We start from the raw sequence: 16,499 nt of genomic DNA, 5'->3' as shown, positions 1-16,499 counted from the left end.
ATTATGTTACTCTGTATTGTTTTTGTGTGTAACATAATAATATACATACATTATTCCAGGTGGTGTTAAAATGACAGCATGGATTCAGTCAACACTTGCTAAATTAGTTTTGTCATTATATGTTGATGATAAAACTGATTCAAATGAAGGAAATGAATACAAACTTAGTATTGATTTGGAAGATATTATGACATCACTCGACTTACAGCACATATACTCAAAATTGAAATGTAAAGTTGCTTCTGCCAATGTTCTACATTTCAAGAGGTATCTACATAAATTTATGTTTACACATAACAAATAAAAAAAGACCTGCATATATCTTTTCCTTTTAATTTATCTTGTTTGCTGAGGAAAGAGGATATTGAAAAATGTAAATACTTGTAGTTTTTAGTTCTTTCTTTTGCCTTCTTGAATAAGCCACCGTTACCATTAATGTCTTATAATATTCTTGTTTTGATAGGTCATCTGCATCTGAGCAGTGGAAACCGGGTATATTTTTAGGATTAGTGATGCGAGGTCAGGATGACATCAGCACACCACCATCACCCATGTCACATCAGGGCACAGCTGATGAAGGTGGTGGTGGTTTCCTCAGTATGACGTTCACTCGAGCACAGTGCACACATGTGCATACACAGTGGGGAACGAATCATTTGCCACCAGCAATAACACGCACAGTTATCCCATTGCAGGCAAATAAATCTATTTCAGAAATTGTTATCAAAATGCAAGCAGTGGATTTTTTACTACCACCAGCAGTACTTGGAATTTTCATAAAGGTTTGTAGATTCCAGAGTTCACATAAAAAGTGGCCTAATTTACATATTAACACTCTGTGTTGTACAAAGGGTGATTTTATGTTTGGAAAGTAAAAATTGAACCACTATATATTTTTGGACAATTTATGTTTCATGTGTTGAAATAATTCTCCACAGAGTTTAAACGTTTTCCGTAATGTCTGAAATGTTTTTATAGGTTCTCAGAAGAAAATGTCATCTTTGAAGTTAATCATTCCTGATCTAATGACTTCACTTGATTGTTAACATGCAAACATCTGCTAGTGACAAATCTTATTACATAGAGGATGATAATTAATGACTGGGTGTGTCCTTTGACATATGAGAGTCCTGGAAAGAGTGAAATGTGATGGCACAAAGGAGCAGCATGTGTAACTGTGTCCTTTGCAGAATGAGGTGGGGTATTATCTTTGAGCTTCCCATGGGAGTTTGCCTGGACACCTTCCATAGCCTCGTCGTGAGATTTTCGTAGTAGTTTCCTGTGATGGTTGGCCTTTATGAGCATAATCTGTTAGCACCCCACCATGGGTCCTAAAAGCACACTTAGCATCACCTTGGTTGATGATAATCTTTTTTGTGGTGGTGAATCCACATTTCCACTACTTGCTTTGCTCCTTTGTCTTGGAGCCATAGAGATATACCACCACTTGTCCTTGGTGATTGGGCAGCTAAAGAAGACATCTGAGCTGGTCTGACACAGCTGCCACCTGGCCGCTGCTGCTTCAGTTTTGTGGGCTTTTTTGAATTGGTGGGAGCAGTTGTAGAACTTAGTGAATGGCAACCTTTGTGGTCTTCAAAGTGTTGTGCAAGATTTTGAAAACTGATCCATGACTGATTTTCACTTTTTCCACTTTTAGCTTGATTGTGATACACCTGTCTTTGAGCACCACTTCTCTTGCAACTCCCAGTTCTTCATAGAGATATGGTCTGCTTCTTCATTCTTTGTCATTCAGACTTTTTTGACTGCACTGGAAATATCCACACCACCTAACCACTGTGTGTTATGAGATGCATTGTTGCCATTAATTTTCACCAACTCAGTATGGACTGTTGCAGCATTGTTTCTCTTCAAAACAAATTAGTGCACAGTTCTCCACTGTAGTAATGGGTTGGCCATTTTGTTTTGGCTCCTCTAGTAGTGTGCTTCAGTACTGTGGGGTAGGCATTTCATTGCATGCCAGGACTGCTGTCAAATACCTGCAAACATTTCTGCAGTATCCAACTTGATCTTCCTCTAGATTGACTACTTCCAGTTGTTCCAAACTTCTGTAGATAATTCAAATAAGCATTTCTCAACCATGGCTCATTTAGCTGATGGTTTGTAACAATTTGGCTGTCAACACTTGCCTTCTGTGCTGATGAGGCAATTACTTCCTTCTTAAAGTCTACGAATATTTTACCTCTCTCAAATACCCGACATACCAGACTGAACAGTTTTGTTGTGGTTGTTTCTCCCAAGGATTTTAATAATTCTGAGGAGAGGTGTCTTGTTTTGACTTAGGTCTTCCTACGATCTGTCAAATTCATATGGCAGTATTGTTCCCTTGCCCCTTCCCCTCCCACTCCCATCTTATCTGCATGTACGAGGGCAGTTCAATAAGTAATGCAACACATATTTTTTCTTGGCCAATTTTGGTTGAAAAAACCCGAAATTTCTTGTGGAATATTTTCAAACATTCCCGCTTCGTCTCGTATAGTTTCATTGACTTCCGACAGGTGGCAGCGCTGTACGGAGCTGTTAAAATGGCGTCTGTAACGGATGTGCGTTGCAAACAACGGGCAGTGATCGAGTTTCTTTTGGCGGAAAACCAGGGCATCTCAGATATTCATAGGCGCTTGCAGAATGTCTTCGGTGATCTGGCAGTGGACAAAAGCACGGTGAGTCGTTGCGCAAAGCGTGTGTCATCATCGCCACAAGGTCAAGCAAGACTGTCTGATCTCCCGTGTGCAGGCCGGCCGTGCACAGCTGTGACTCCTGCAATGGCAGAGCGTGCGAACACACTTGTTCGAGATGATCGACGGATCACCATCAAACAACTCAGTGCTCAACTTGACATCTCTGTTGGTAGTGCTGTCACAATTATTCACCAGTTGGGATATTCAAAGGTTTGTTCCCGCTGGGTCCCTCGTTGTCTAACCGAACACCATAAAGAGCAAAGGAGAATCATCTGTGTGGAATTGCTTGCTCGTCATGTAGCTGAGGGTGACAATTTCTTGTTAAAGATTGTTACAGGCGATGAAACATGGGTTCATCACTTCGAACGTGAAACAAAACGGCAATCAATGGAGTGGCGCCACACCCACTCCCCTACCAAGAAAAAGTTTAAAGCCATACCCTTAGCCGGTAAAGTCATGGTTACAGTCTTCTGGGACGGTGAAGGGGTTATTCTGTTCGATGTCCTTCCCCATGGTCAAACGATCAACTCTGAAGTGTATTGTGCTACTCTTCAGAAATTGAAGAAACGACTTCAGCGTGTTCGTAGGCACAAAAATCTGAACGAACTTCTCCTTCTTCATGACAACCCAAGACCTCACACAAGTATTCGCACCCGAGAGGAGCTCACAAAACTGCAGTGGACTGTTCTTCCTCATGCACCCTACAGCTCCGATCTCGCACCGTCGGATTTCCATATGTTTGGCCCAATGAAGGACGCAATCCGTGGGAGGCACTACGCGGATGATGAAGAAGTTATTGATGCAGTACGACGTTGGCTCCGACATCGACCAGTGGAATGGTACCGTGCAGGCATACAGGCCCTCATTTCAAGGTGGCGTAAGGCCGTAGCATTGAATGGAGATTACGTTGAAAAATAGTGTTGTGTAGCTAAAAGATTGGGGAATAACCTGGTGTATTTCAATGCTGAATAAAACAACCCCTGTTTCAGAAAAAAATGTGTTGCATTACTTATTGAACTGCCCTTGTACTTCTTTACTTTGTATAAGATGATCTTCAAGTTTGTTTTCTTTATGTAGCCCGTTGATATATTCCACCCACCTTCTAGCTTCTTCCTTACTTATTGATGCTGGTAACCTGCTTCTTTTTTCATTAACAGCTCTTTTAGTTTTCCTTTACATGGCATCTTTATTTCTTGTAGTCCTCTAAGCTTCTATAGTTTTCTATTTCTCCTCTAGCCATTCCTGCTTTACCATTCTATACTTTGTCTGTCTCGTTTGTGATCATCTGTATTATCTTTTGCTGCTTTGTGTTTTACATTTCTATATCTTCTCCTCTTGTCAAACAAATTCAACATCTTGTGTGTTGCCAAAGTATTCTGTCACAATCTTTTTTACCTGATTGTTTGTTTGCTGCCTTTACTGTTTCACCTCTCAAAACTACCCTTTCCTCTTCTGGTTTATCTTTTTACCTACTTCAGTCAGTTGTTTCCTATTACTCCCTTTGGAATTCTCAAGTGTCTCTACCTTCTTTCAACTTATCCGGGTCTCATCCCCTTAATTTGCTGATGGTCATTCTGTAGTTAGAAACAGAGCACCAATTTTGCTAGTATCTAGAAATTAATCTTTGTATGTGAGATAACAGTTTTAACCTTCTTCAACTGTTTACATGTCTCTTCGTGAGTTATTGATATTGTGCTGACAATTCTACTGTTTTACATGACAGAAAAGGCTCAGTTTTTCTCTGATTAAAGAGTAAAATTTAGTCATCACCATTGAGTGGTAATATTGAACGGAAACCAGAAACAGATTTAGGAATCTGGTACAGTTATTTCTTGTTACACAGCAGAAAATCTGGCAAAAAGTATAGTTTGCATGAATCTAATGTGCAATGTTGGATCACATTTGAGAATAAATGGCAAACTGCGATTCCATTGAGGAAATACTACAGAGAGCCAAAAGCTGGGAAATACGATGAACTTGAAGCTAGGATTATTTCCTTTGTTCAAGTTAAAGGGGCACATGATACATATCTCTTAACAAATAATCCAGTTAAAGGCAATGGAAATTGTGAAGACCTTAAACGTACAACAGAAAGAATTCCCTGAAGTATCAGTTGGTGCCACAGGTTTATACATAGAAGTGGTCTCTGTATCCAATGAAGCACTTCAAGGGGGTAAACAACTGTAGCCACAAAACATTCTATTTAAAGCATGTTACTTGCAATTCTGTTAAAAAAGTCATCATGCGTATCGGATCAATACCTGCTGGACATGGTGGCATCACAGTCCAACAGATGTCTTCTACTACTCCTTGACCACAAGTGTTTTCCCTGAGTCCTGCAAAGAGGGATTAATTAAGTCACTACCTGAAAAGGACATTGCCACAGCACCCTGTGATTATTGATTTATTCGCATTCTTCCTGCACTGTCCAACATCTTAGAATATACAGTCCACGACCAAGTAACAAACTACCTAACTACAAATGACCTACTGGATGAATACCAGTCAGGTTTCCATAAACATTGCAGCATAACATTTGCCTTAATACAGGTAACAGATGACATGAAGCTTACCATGGATGCACAGGAGGCAACTATCATGTGCTTTTTAGACTTCAGCAAAGTCTTTGATACTGTCAACTTTGGCATTTTACTTGCCAAGCTTAGCAGACCAAATTTCTCGCCAAGTGCAGCGCAGTGGTTTTGCTCATACCTGACGTCTCACTGGCAGTGCATCATTTCTGGCACAGTAAAGTCACAGAGGGGGCAGGTAGTATCAGGGCATCTCCCAGGGTATTTGGCCCTATACTCTTTTCATTGTACGTAAATCTTGTGTCAACAGTTTTGTCCTACTGCAAATACCACATGTTATCTAATGATCTCCAGTTGTATCCCAGTGCAAAACCTATAAACCTGAAGACAGCTATTGAGAATCTCAGAAGTGACCTTTGTACACTAGCAAAATGAGCACAGGAGGGTTTAAAGTTCAACTCATCCAAACCCAAAGCAGTACTGGTTGATCATTCTAGGCTTGGTAGCTTGAAATATTGGGAATCCCCACACCACACACACACACACACACACACACACACACACACTAATACATCTCTCACACATGTGACTGTAGTCTCCAGCTCTAACTGCCAGAGACTGTGGTCATGTGTGTATTAGTTGCACTTGTACACGCACACACACGTGTGTGTGTGTGTGTGTGTGTGTGTGTGTGTGTGTGTGTGTGTGTGTGTGTGTTTGTGTGTGTGTGTGTGTGTTTTGTCCATTTTCAATAAAGGCCATGTTCGCCAAAAGCTCACATTCTGAGTCTTTTTGTTGTGCCTATCTGTGACTCAGCATCTCCACTGTATGATGAGTGGCAACCATCCTTTTCATAGTATTGTTACATTCCATGCTGCATTTTTTGTTGTTTGATCTTTAAACATAAATGAGACAAATATCAGCTTTTCTTACTCAGCAAAGAGTCTAGGAGCAGTAATAGGTGAAAATATAAATTAGACTGACCACTTGACAGCAATGTGCAAGAATACATCAGCATCTCTCCATGCCCTACAAAAATATAAAAAGCTATTTCCTTGTGATCTAAAAAGGAACTTGTACAAACACTTGTGCTTCGAATTGTCAATTATGGCTATGTTATCTTGAAAACCCTTTCTCAGGATACTCACAGCGGCTGGAACCGGTTTTGAATGTCTGTGTTAATTACACCTATGATGTTTGATTCTTTGATCCTATTTCACAATCATAACAAAATCCTTTCTCTCTCTCACTCCATCATTCAGCCACTTTCTTGAATAATCTCCCTCATTATATTATTGAACTGAATAACATTTCCAGCTTCAGAAGACATTTAATGACTTATCTACTAAATCAACAGTAAGGATTGCCATTGTCCCTGTACACACCCATTACCCTTGTACAACCTTCCTTCCAAGATGATGATCTTGATTTTCCAGTGTTCTTAGTTGATACAGACTCCTTAAATTTCTTTTCCCCAGAAATCACTGTATCAGAAAACATATATCTTGTACACCTATAAATTCTTTTTATATGTGCCTCTATCATTATTGTTATTATTGTCATTGTTACTACTTCTGCTGCTGCTGCTGCTGCTGCTACTACTACTACTACTACTACTACTACTACTACTACCACCACTATTACTGACAAGAGCTGCAGTAGTACTAGTATTGCCGGTATTAACTTTATTAGTTCATAGTCTGTATTACTTACTCACATTGCCACTGCAGACACTAAAATCATTTTAATACTATTTGTCATATTAAAATTGTAATTTTTTTTAGGAAACTAATGTAAAGAAGTACTGTAGGTGTAAAACCTTGGTCTGATGTGAGAGAGTGACTGATGGCCCTAATCATATCAAGTTAATAAATAAATAAGCAAATACTTCACTAGCACAGAGACTGTTAGAAGGTACTACCGAGAAACTTGTCAGCTTCCAAAGCACATAAACCAAATGTGGCAATGGCAATCTTATCCTCATCAACAATGTCGACAAGACACCCATCTTTTGGGGCATGCTGAACAATGTGATAATAGACTATAAAGAGGCAAACAGTATCGTATTAAAAACAACTGGAAATGAAAAATAATTACTCTGATGTTGGCATTTGCTGCTGAAGGCAGAAAATAAAGAATAAAGCTGCTTCACTGAACATAGATCTAGTTGTTAAACATGGAATTGTGATTCCAAAACAGCTGGTGCTTGATGTCGTTTTCAACAAGCCATTTAAAGACCATCTCTGTGAACGCTATTCATATTGGCTTTTAGAAGACAATCATGCACTCTCTACATCTTGGAAGATTAAAAAGCCATCAGCCAGCCTTGTGTATGAGTAGAGTCTCTCTTCGTGGCACACGATATCATGACATTCCATCATCAAAATGTTCTAAAAGTATTGCTTGTCCAGTATCCTGGATGGTAGGGAGGACAACATACTTTGGGAGGAGAGTGATGAGCGACTCAGCAGACATATAAAAAGGGCTGTGGAAAATCCAGGATGGAATAATGATATTAAATAGTATAGATTGTTACCTCTCCATGTAGAGGAGGCATTGAGAGGCAGACAGCAACTTTGAAAGAAGTCTGTTTGATATTATAAGTTATTGGATTGGACAAAGTCTTCCTCAATGCACCCCCCCCCCCCTCCACACACACACACACACACACACACACACACACACACACACACACACACTCTTCACACACACACATGGCCACTGCCGTCTCCAGACACCAAGGCCTGAATACAGTGAGCCGTGACCTTGGCAGGGTGGCTAATGGAGTTACAGAAAGGACAAGGGCTGAGGAAGTGGAGGGACAACAGTGTAGGGGTGGGGAAAGATGCTATATTGCTCCCTGCGAAAAGTGTGCAGGGGTGTGGTGGGGACAGGATGGAGGGCTTTTAGGTGTAGTTTGTGGGGATGTTGTGCTTGGCAGGGGTGGGGGGGTGGGGTGGGGGGGGGGGGCAGCAGAGAAAAGGAAAGGAAAGGACTATACAAGCATGCTAGAGGGGGAGGGGGGGGGAAGGATAGAAGGCACATTGTTTGTGGTTGGGATGGGAGCAGGGAAGGGGATAAAAGCAGGTGGGGGCGGGGTCCAGTGAAGACAGTTAGGTTACAGGAATAAAGGTATGTTGTAGGAGAGTTCTGCTCTGCACATTTCAGAAAAGGTGGTGGTAGTGGAAAGAATCCAGGTGGCAGTTAGACCACATGGCTGCTTTCCCTTTGGTGGGATAGTAGGTGGAGGTAGTAGATGCCTATTGTGGGAGTAGTTCGTAATGTGACAGGTCTTGGATCTAGATCTGTTAATGGAATATGGCTCTTGGGCTGAGGGATTGGGAACAAGAGTAGAATAAGTAAGGACAGGAATATTGCATACCACTAGGGAGGGATTATAAGGTTCATTGTGTGGTTGTGAGTTTACTTTCCATTTTGAGTGATTTTGGGAGTGATAGTGAAGCAGTGTTTGATGTCAGTTCTCAGTGATTATAAGGCAGTGTCCTACGTGAGTGACAGAAGCGACCGACAGCGAGCAACTTCTGGATACGTGACACTCAAGCAACAAGCAGCAACATCGTGTGAAAAGCTCGGTGTCCTGCATGCGAGCGACCATGTCGGACTACAAGATGGCTGCTTAGAGCCAACCAGCTGTTTCTATAAAACGGCACCCCTAAACTGTAGAATACTGTAGCTGGAGAGTAAGGCTACAAAATTAGGTTTCCTTAAGAAATAAAGCGAAAAGGAATGCTGTGCATGAAATTTACAAAGGAAGGAATCTCCATGGGGAATTTCATAAATATCAACTACGAAGATCACCAGACAAATTCTTTGAATACACTTGAATGAGCAGAGAAGCATTTGACTATCTCATCAATAAATTAAATACGAATGCTTTTTACATGATCAAGAACTTTTAACAGCCAATAAATGTCGAAGAATGACTAACTACCCTAAATACAATCATAAATACACAGATTGATACCGAATTCAAATATATAACTATGGTGTAGCAGTAGCGTTATAGTTTGTGATTACGTGTATCTGAAAGATCCTGGGTTTGATTCTGGGCACTTATTAAATTTTAACTGACTCAGTTAAAATTATGTATACTAATTTTTATGTATACTGTTTACACTTCATTGCTAAGTACATTTTTAAGGTCTTGCCAAAGAACTTGATCTGTAAGTGTATACACACCTATCCCAGTTTATCACACACATTAAATTCCTAATAAATTACAATGAACCATGAAATTTTACAGATATTTAATGTCGCGAATGTAATTCATCAGCAGTCAATGTTAAGGCCAAACGTTTCAATTAATCTAAATAGTCTGTAAAAGTAAAGCATACAAAATTTTTGAAAAGAAAGTCAAACTTTTCCGTGATGATTTGTCTAAATGTGTGAAATAAAAAAATATTAGGGAAACGTTTGGTGCACCTCATTTTCTGTTCATGGTTTCAAGCATCATTCAAAGGCACGTAGAATGTTTCTCTGATCTGCTTATTTCTTTTACCCAAATCATTTCATAAAATATTTTGCTGATTTCTTTCATTTTTTTATTTTCAAGCTTTATTCAGAAAGCATGATCTAACTGACTCCTCGTTTGCCTTTCTAACATACTTGATTCGAAGGAAGCATTTTTGACATTTAAATACCTCACCAATGTGTCTTTTTTATTTGTAAAATAGCTAGGCCTTGAACAGATGAAATTTTTGGCACTTCATTTACATAGCTTGGTAGCAGCTTTTCATGAAAGATTTCAATTTTTCCTCAACTCATTAATTAAGTTTTCATTAATTATCCGCATTACTTTCAAGCAGTTAAATATTTTCATGCAAAACTAGACCTCATGCTGGTCACTTTGATACCCCGTTTACCTGTTTCACTCCCTTTTTTCAGCTATAAAAATTTCGGACGAAACCTCATGATGTAATATATAGGGAGTGTTGTTTTCATCTGCTCACGCATTTACAAAAACATATTGATTGTTCATCATACAATAAAACAGTCCCTTCTATGTGCTGTTATTTCCAAAAATAATCATTTCGATATCTTGAACTGTTTATGAGATATGACGATTTTTACGGCCAGTTGATTCCCGAAGCACAGGAAAGATTCGGACATACCGCAAGTGACCCGTCCGTGGATATAACAACCAATATCTCAAGAATGAAAAGAGATATCATTATGGTCTCAACTTTAAATACAATTTAGGTATATTGGTTACATTTCATATGCAATAATGTATGGCCTTAAATGAACTATACGGAAAGTCTACGCATCGTGATTTTACCTCTGCAAATTCTTAAAAATTTTGCACAGCCAAGTACCCAATTTCATGCAGCACAGTAACTATGATGAATAACAAAAATAAATTCAGACCTTTATCGAGCAAAGATATCAAGCTATAAGATGCAGAAGAATCAATTTTTTTCACCTATTAGTTTTCTTAAAATCAGATGATAAGTATTTCATAGCTGCCATCGCATCAACTCCACTGCTTTGTTGAGAAGACACGTGGCTGCCGCTCTCTGTCGCACGTGCTGCAGCGACTAGATTCAAACACGTATGAATTCAAACGTCGCCAGTTGCAGCGGGAGACAGGCAGCGCCACAGATGTCTCTCATGTTGGACACTTCCGTAACTATAACTGTTTGTCGCCTGAAGATGTCGCGCACTGTCAGTCACTTCTGTCACTTACATAGGACGCGGCCTAAGGGGATGATTCAGGAGGAGTGGGGTTGGTGGTGGTTCATGGTTAGATGGAGGACTATACTGAGTAATGCACGGTTTGGTATTGGTTCTAGGTCGAGCGTGGTTGGTATTGTGGTAAGGGAAGAAGTCTTTAATAAGTGGAACATGATTGGATTTTGGAGTGGGACAGAAGCTGAGGCCTTTAGAGGAGACTGATAGATTGAATTAGATTAGATTCAGTTCTTGTTGCACAGATCCCAAAGTGAGGTGTGGAACATTTTAGAAATTACAAAATGAAAAACGCAGAACATTTGAATACAATACTCACTTACATGATCATTTGTGAAGAGATTGATGTGGATAAATTACAGTGAAATGGAACTGCTGATACATACAGAATTAATACGCTGTCTGAATGAAACAGAATTATGCTCTTTTAATAAATTTATCATATACAAAATACCTAATCTTGACAGTTGTCACTAAGTGCTGTCAAAACTGGAATCTAACAGACGCTTTTACATAATTTGGTCTAACAGTCCCTATTAAGATATTCATCTATAGACTGCTGTCTGACTTAAGCTTTTGGAACACAGGTTCACAACTGACTATAATTTATCTGCCTTCATCCTTGTTTCAGTATGATTAATGTGGTTTCATCTTTTTTGTGTTTTTAAGATATCCCATTGTGTTTCATATGTGTTTTTGTCCTCATCTCTGAATCGTTTCTCCTTCCACTTGTGCCAATGCAGAAAAGTTTCCTAATCCCTTGCCAGAACCCAGTCCTACATACTGTTCTTGCATTGTTGCCAAGCTCACAGTATCCCACCAAAGGCCTGGCCATCAATTTGCCCATCACATTCTTCCACAATGACTTGTATCTATTCAAATTCTCTCAGTTCATAACTTTACCAGCCTAGTCCTGCAATACCAGATAACTCAGGTCCGAGCATACTTGTGCTATTGCTGCCCCATATGTAAAACTGTCCTTCGCTGCAATCCCACTGTTAGGCATCCAATTTCCTAGTCTGTAAGCGTTGCTACCTCCAGGGACTAGAGAAGTATACACAACTTCTCTGGAGAAAACTGTCTAATCTATTCTACTAACTCCTTGGGCTACCACTATCCCACTTCAAGAGCCTCAATAATACCTAACCAACATCTCATCATACCTTCCAAACCCCACCTTGTGGCCTTGTGGACCTACTACATCAGCCGCACTCTCAGAAAATCCCTTCCATTACTTTATAGAATCCAGAGCTGAAAGAGACCTGCAACACATTTATGAACCTGTCTTCCTAAAGCCTCAGTCACACTGCAGTATCAGTCTTCTCCAAAGATCTTAACATTTGTTGCACTCCCAAATTTAATAATCTTGGGCCTGTTAAAGACATTCTCTCATTCTCCAAGCCCATACAGTGGAAGCACTTGTTCACCACCAATTGTGCCAATCAGACTCAAGTGATATTGAGCCCTACATTACTCAGTTTAGTCCTCAGTTCTAACCATGGTTCACCTTTACTTTCCCCAAATTGTCCCCTGATAGCTGTCCACAACTTCCTAACCTCAGCCCTTGCATCATCATCATCCCGCAAATCCCTGAGTGTGAAACCTAATCTCACAACCACAGAAAGAGCTGCAACTATCACTATCCCACTAGTGGAGCCTCCTTAATATCTCCCCCACATCTCTTCATACCTGCCAAACCCTACCTTGTGAACATACTGCATCTGGCACACCCTCAGAAAAACCTCTTCCATCAAACTTCATAACCTTATAATCCTACCTGCAGACAAAGGCTCCACCACTGTGGCTATGAACCACAAGGATACAAAAGCTTCTGGTTTGTATGCTCTTTGTTTTTGAATTCTTCATGCTGAATGTAACCAAATAAAAACTGAGTATGAATATGATTACAAATGCAGACGAAACATTGTTTCAAAACGCAGTATTCTCCACCTTTTTTGCTTCTTTTTTCCAGATTCTAATGCCCATGGTCTCAGTGCCTGCAGAACATGGCACGACAGAAACTACTGAAGTCGTGGGAAACAATTGGCTAAAACATCTGAACAACAGCACACTACCATTATTGTATTTGGACACTCGAGCCATCCGAGTTATACTTCCAGCATGTGATATACCTGGAGCTGCCAATAATGTCATGGTTGTGCAGTTAGATGAAATCAATATCTCTCCACAAGTATGCATGATTTCTTTTTCCATTTACAAACCCCTTTTAGCACACAGAGATAGCTATAATCAGTGTCTTTATAAATATGCTGAAATTTATAGTTCATGTATAGGCCATTTCAGCGTGCCAAGCTCAAACGTGAAGGTTGTTTTGCAAGGGAGGCACTCTCTAGTATCCACAATTTACATAAATGGAAAATGTTACTTCAGAAAATCCAGATTGAAAAACAGTAGAAAAGTTAGTTGAAATCATGATTGAACATAATTTGAATTATGTTAGTAACCTTAATTACATGTACCGTTATTTATAAATAACATCTGTAACATGTTGCAACTAAAAATTAATTTCTGTGACTGTGTGTAACACCATGCATATTTGGTTAAAAGTGACAACAAGACCACCAAGCTACTTATAATAGATTGCTGTGCTTACTTTTCTCTGTCTGAAATGAATTTTACACAAAAATATTGAGTAATACAGTACAGTTATAAGTAGCATATTTTCTCAGGTGACGTAGTGGAACCCCCCCATCAATAAGGTGGTCATTAGAAAAAAAATAATGTGGTATATGTTAAAAATATTTCATAGTACATGTTTACAATTGTATCAGAATAAACTGTAAATGGCATGTAGTATCTTAATAGTTTCTCAACCTTTTTCCCAGGTGAAAAATCCGTTAGGTCGTTCTCCCTTACGGCCCGACATCTGGAGGCTAGCTGAACAGTCAAGAATGTTAGCTGTACCAGGATCTGAAGTTGAGGATCGTCAATATCAAATTGATATTCATGGACTTTCTGCCAGTTCAGGTCCATGGAATGAATTGGAAAAATGCCTTGGTGCTGTATCTGGTGCTACCAGCCAAGGATTACGAACTATGGCAGAAAACCCTGCTCTAGCTTGGAACAGCCTTGATTGCCAAGGTACAGGTTGTGACGATGGAATAGTTCCTCGTGCAACATTATCTCCTGTTCTCACTGGATTGAACTTATGCATTGTTCTTGCACCTGCAGTAGTCTATCGTGGTCACGTGCTTGTATGTGGAGCTGCCCTGGAAGTTAATGCTGTATCAGATGTTCTTGTAACACTAAGCACAAGCCAGTTGCTTCTGGCATCTGCTCTGGCTGCAGAAATTGTTTTCCTGTTTTATCCATTTATTAATACTGGTGCAGTGCATGAAAACTGCCGCCAGCAAGGAAACATTCTCTCACAGTCATCGCCAAAATATGTGAAGCAGCACTCTCATATTGTATCTCCTAGAGATAGTGCTGCCCCTAGCAGTGGATTCCATGAGGACACATTTGATACACATGCAAGTGGTTTCCAAATGTATAGATCTAGTTCCCATGTTTCAATGAATATTTCACAGCAGAAGTGCCCAAATCCTAAAGAAAGTGGCAGAGAAGTTTCAGATAGAGGCAGTAGCTCCAATTGGAACAAGGGACATATTTCACCTTCTACAGACAAGATTTGCAATACTGTACCATTGGAAATACTTTTGACGTCTGGTACTGTTTCCCTGATCTTGTATGATCTCAGTGAATCTGGAATCTCGGCAGAAAGTCTGTCATCACTCTGGCAGAGAAATTTCATCAGTCGTGTGACTGGAAAGATATTAGATCCTGAGAAAGAAGGGGAACCGAAAGTAGATTCAGGTGCCCATAAATTTGTAGACAAAATGAAACAAAAACCAGTAGTATATCCATTACTGCATATAATCTTTGCTCAACCCCATACATTCTTTTCAAATAATTTTGACTCACAGAAATTGAATGTTTCTTGTTTTGACTTGAGTGTAAAATTGGGTAGAGAAGGCACTGCTATCAGTAAGACAACACCATCTGTCGATGATTTCCCTTTTATTCTTGTGGAAACAAAGGGCGGTGATCCACATCCTGATACAGGTATACCACCATCCCTTGTGACTGTGAAATTGATGAAACCCATTAACAGAGCACCAAAAATTGAAGTAGATTTGGGAAGACCAGTAAGATTTTGTGTGAGCATTCCAACTTTAGAATTTCTGACCAGAGTTGAAAGGAAACTTGCAGACTGCTTTTTACTGGCTTCAGTGCTGAGCAATGTCTTAATTACAGACAGTGCAGATGGAATACCAAGCATCAATGAACAAACTACAGGTCTCGTCATAGCACCACTGGGAAGTTCCAGAACTGTGGAGGTGGTGGAATCAGAAATGCAAGAGACGAATGCTGAACGAAGGTCTTGGCAGTTGCCAGGAAAAGCATCCACTATGAATGTGAGAACACAGCAGATTGTTTTATCATTGGAAGTTGGGATTGGTACTATGCTATTAAGCATTGCTGGAGTGCAAGTTGCACTGAGCTGCACTTCACGACTCCAAAGCGACAAAGTTGTTCTGAAGACAGTTCTCACAAGCCTGGTTATAACAGTCTCACATTTTGGTAGCTCTCCTCGTGTTCTACTTAACCCTTGGAGTTGCACTGCTGAATGTCATCTTTTATGGGACATGTGGTCCACCTTTCCACAGGTAAGCTTTATTTTTGTGTGTACCATAAAGGAAATAATACCTAAAAGTTGTTGTAGTGTTAATGTTTTAATAGAAAGTAGACATAATTATGAATAAAAATATATGTGCAGTTTTGAAAAAGAAACATACTGTAAGCAGAACATTCTTTTTATCAACAGTTCTGAAAATGGATCAGTGAATGAGAAACATTACTGTGAATCTTTTGTGGTAGAACATATTGCTGTTTACTGTTTACTGTTCAGTATGTCATACAAAGCAGCAAATTCTGAACATTAAGACGTGATTGCATTCCAGTGTGTTCTGTCATGACAAGTTAACATTGTGAGCAGCACCAAAATTCAAATCAAGGTTTATTTCTTCTGCAGACATTTTTCTACAAAAGTCACCTTAGCTCAATTCAGAGATAAAATAAAATAATAATTATGCTAAGACATTATACAATTTGCCCTCTTAAGTGTGGTGCCGCAGTACCAGCACCTACGGAGAAATTGTAGTCCAGAGACTGATTTACTGCACCCTAAGGTTAGACACTGGATGAAAAATGTTGTCTGTTACAAGGTTTCATATGTGTGGACACACAATTCTTCATGCTGTGCTAAGGATTTTGTATAGTACCCAACCCCAGATGTACTAGGCTTATATCAGCAGTGGACACACTGGCATTTGAAGCCATAAGAGAAATGCAGTAGCAAACAGGATCATTAAATGAGTTCAGGATGTGTGCTCAGATAGATTGGTCAATATAACAGTGCCATCCAGAAGAGGTGACATGCAGGATAAGTGTGCTTTCTTTCCAGGATAAGTGTATTACACAGTATTGATGTGTTATAAGGATTTAAGCCATTCAGTACATTGATATGACATAAATATTTCAG

General features: G+C 39.6%; 1 protein-coding gene across 1 annotated transcript in view; it reads left to right on the top strand.

The window, feature by feature from the left end:
- The window catches only part of LOC126176534 (intermembrane lipid transfer protein VPS13B), a 238,167-nt gene that overhangs the window by 201,816 nt on the left and 19,852 nt on the right, over window positions 1-16,499 (top strand). The window contains exons 22-25 of the mRNA XM_049923691.1: window positions 60-267; window positions 464-782; window positions 12,909-13,127; window positions 13,783-15,624. Of these exons, the coding sequence (XP_049779648.1) occupies window positions 60-267; window positions 464-782; window positions 12,909-13,127; window positions 13,783-15,624 (2,588 nt within the window). The remainder of the gene's footprint in view (window positions 1-59; window positions 268-463; window positions 783-12,908; window positions 13,128-13,782; window positions 15,625-16,499) is intronic.

Source organism: Schistocerca cancellata, chromosome 3, assembly GCF_023864275.1.
Source record: "Schistocerca cancellata isolate TAMUIC-IGC-003103 chromosome 3, iqSchCanc2.1, whole genome shotgun sequence".
In the NCBI taxonomy this organism is placed as follows: domain Eukaryota; kingdom Metazoa; phylum Arthropoda; class Insecta; order Orthoptera; family Acrididae; genus Schistocerca; species Schistocerca cancellata.
The sequence above is the reverse complement of the archived record's forward strand: the minus strand, read 5'-3'. Positions and strand labels throughout refer to the sequence as shown.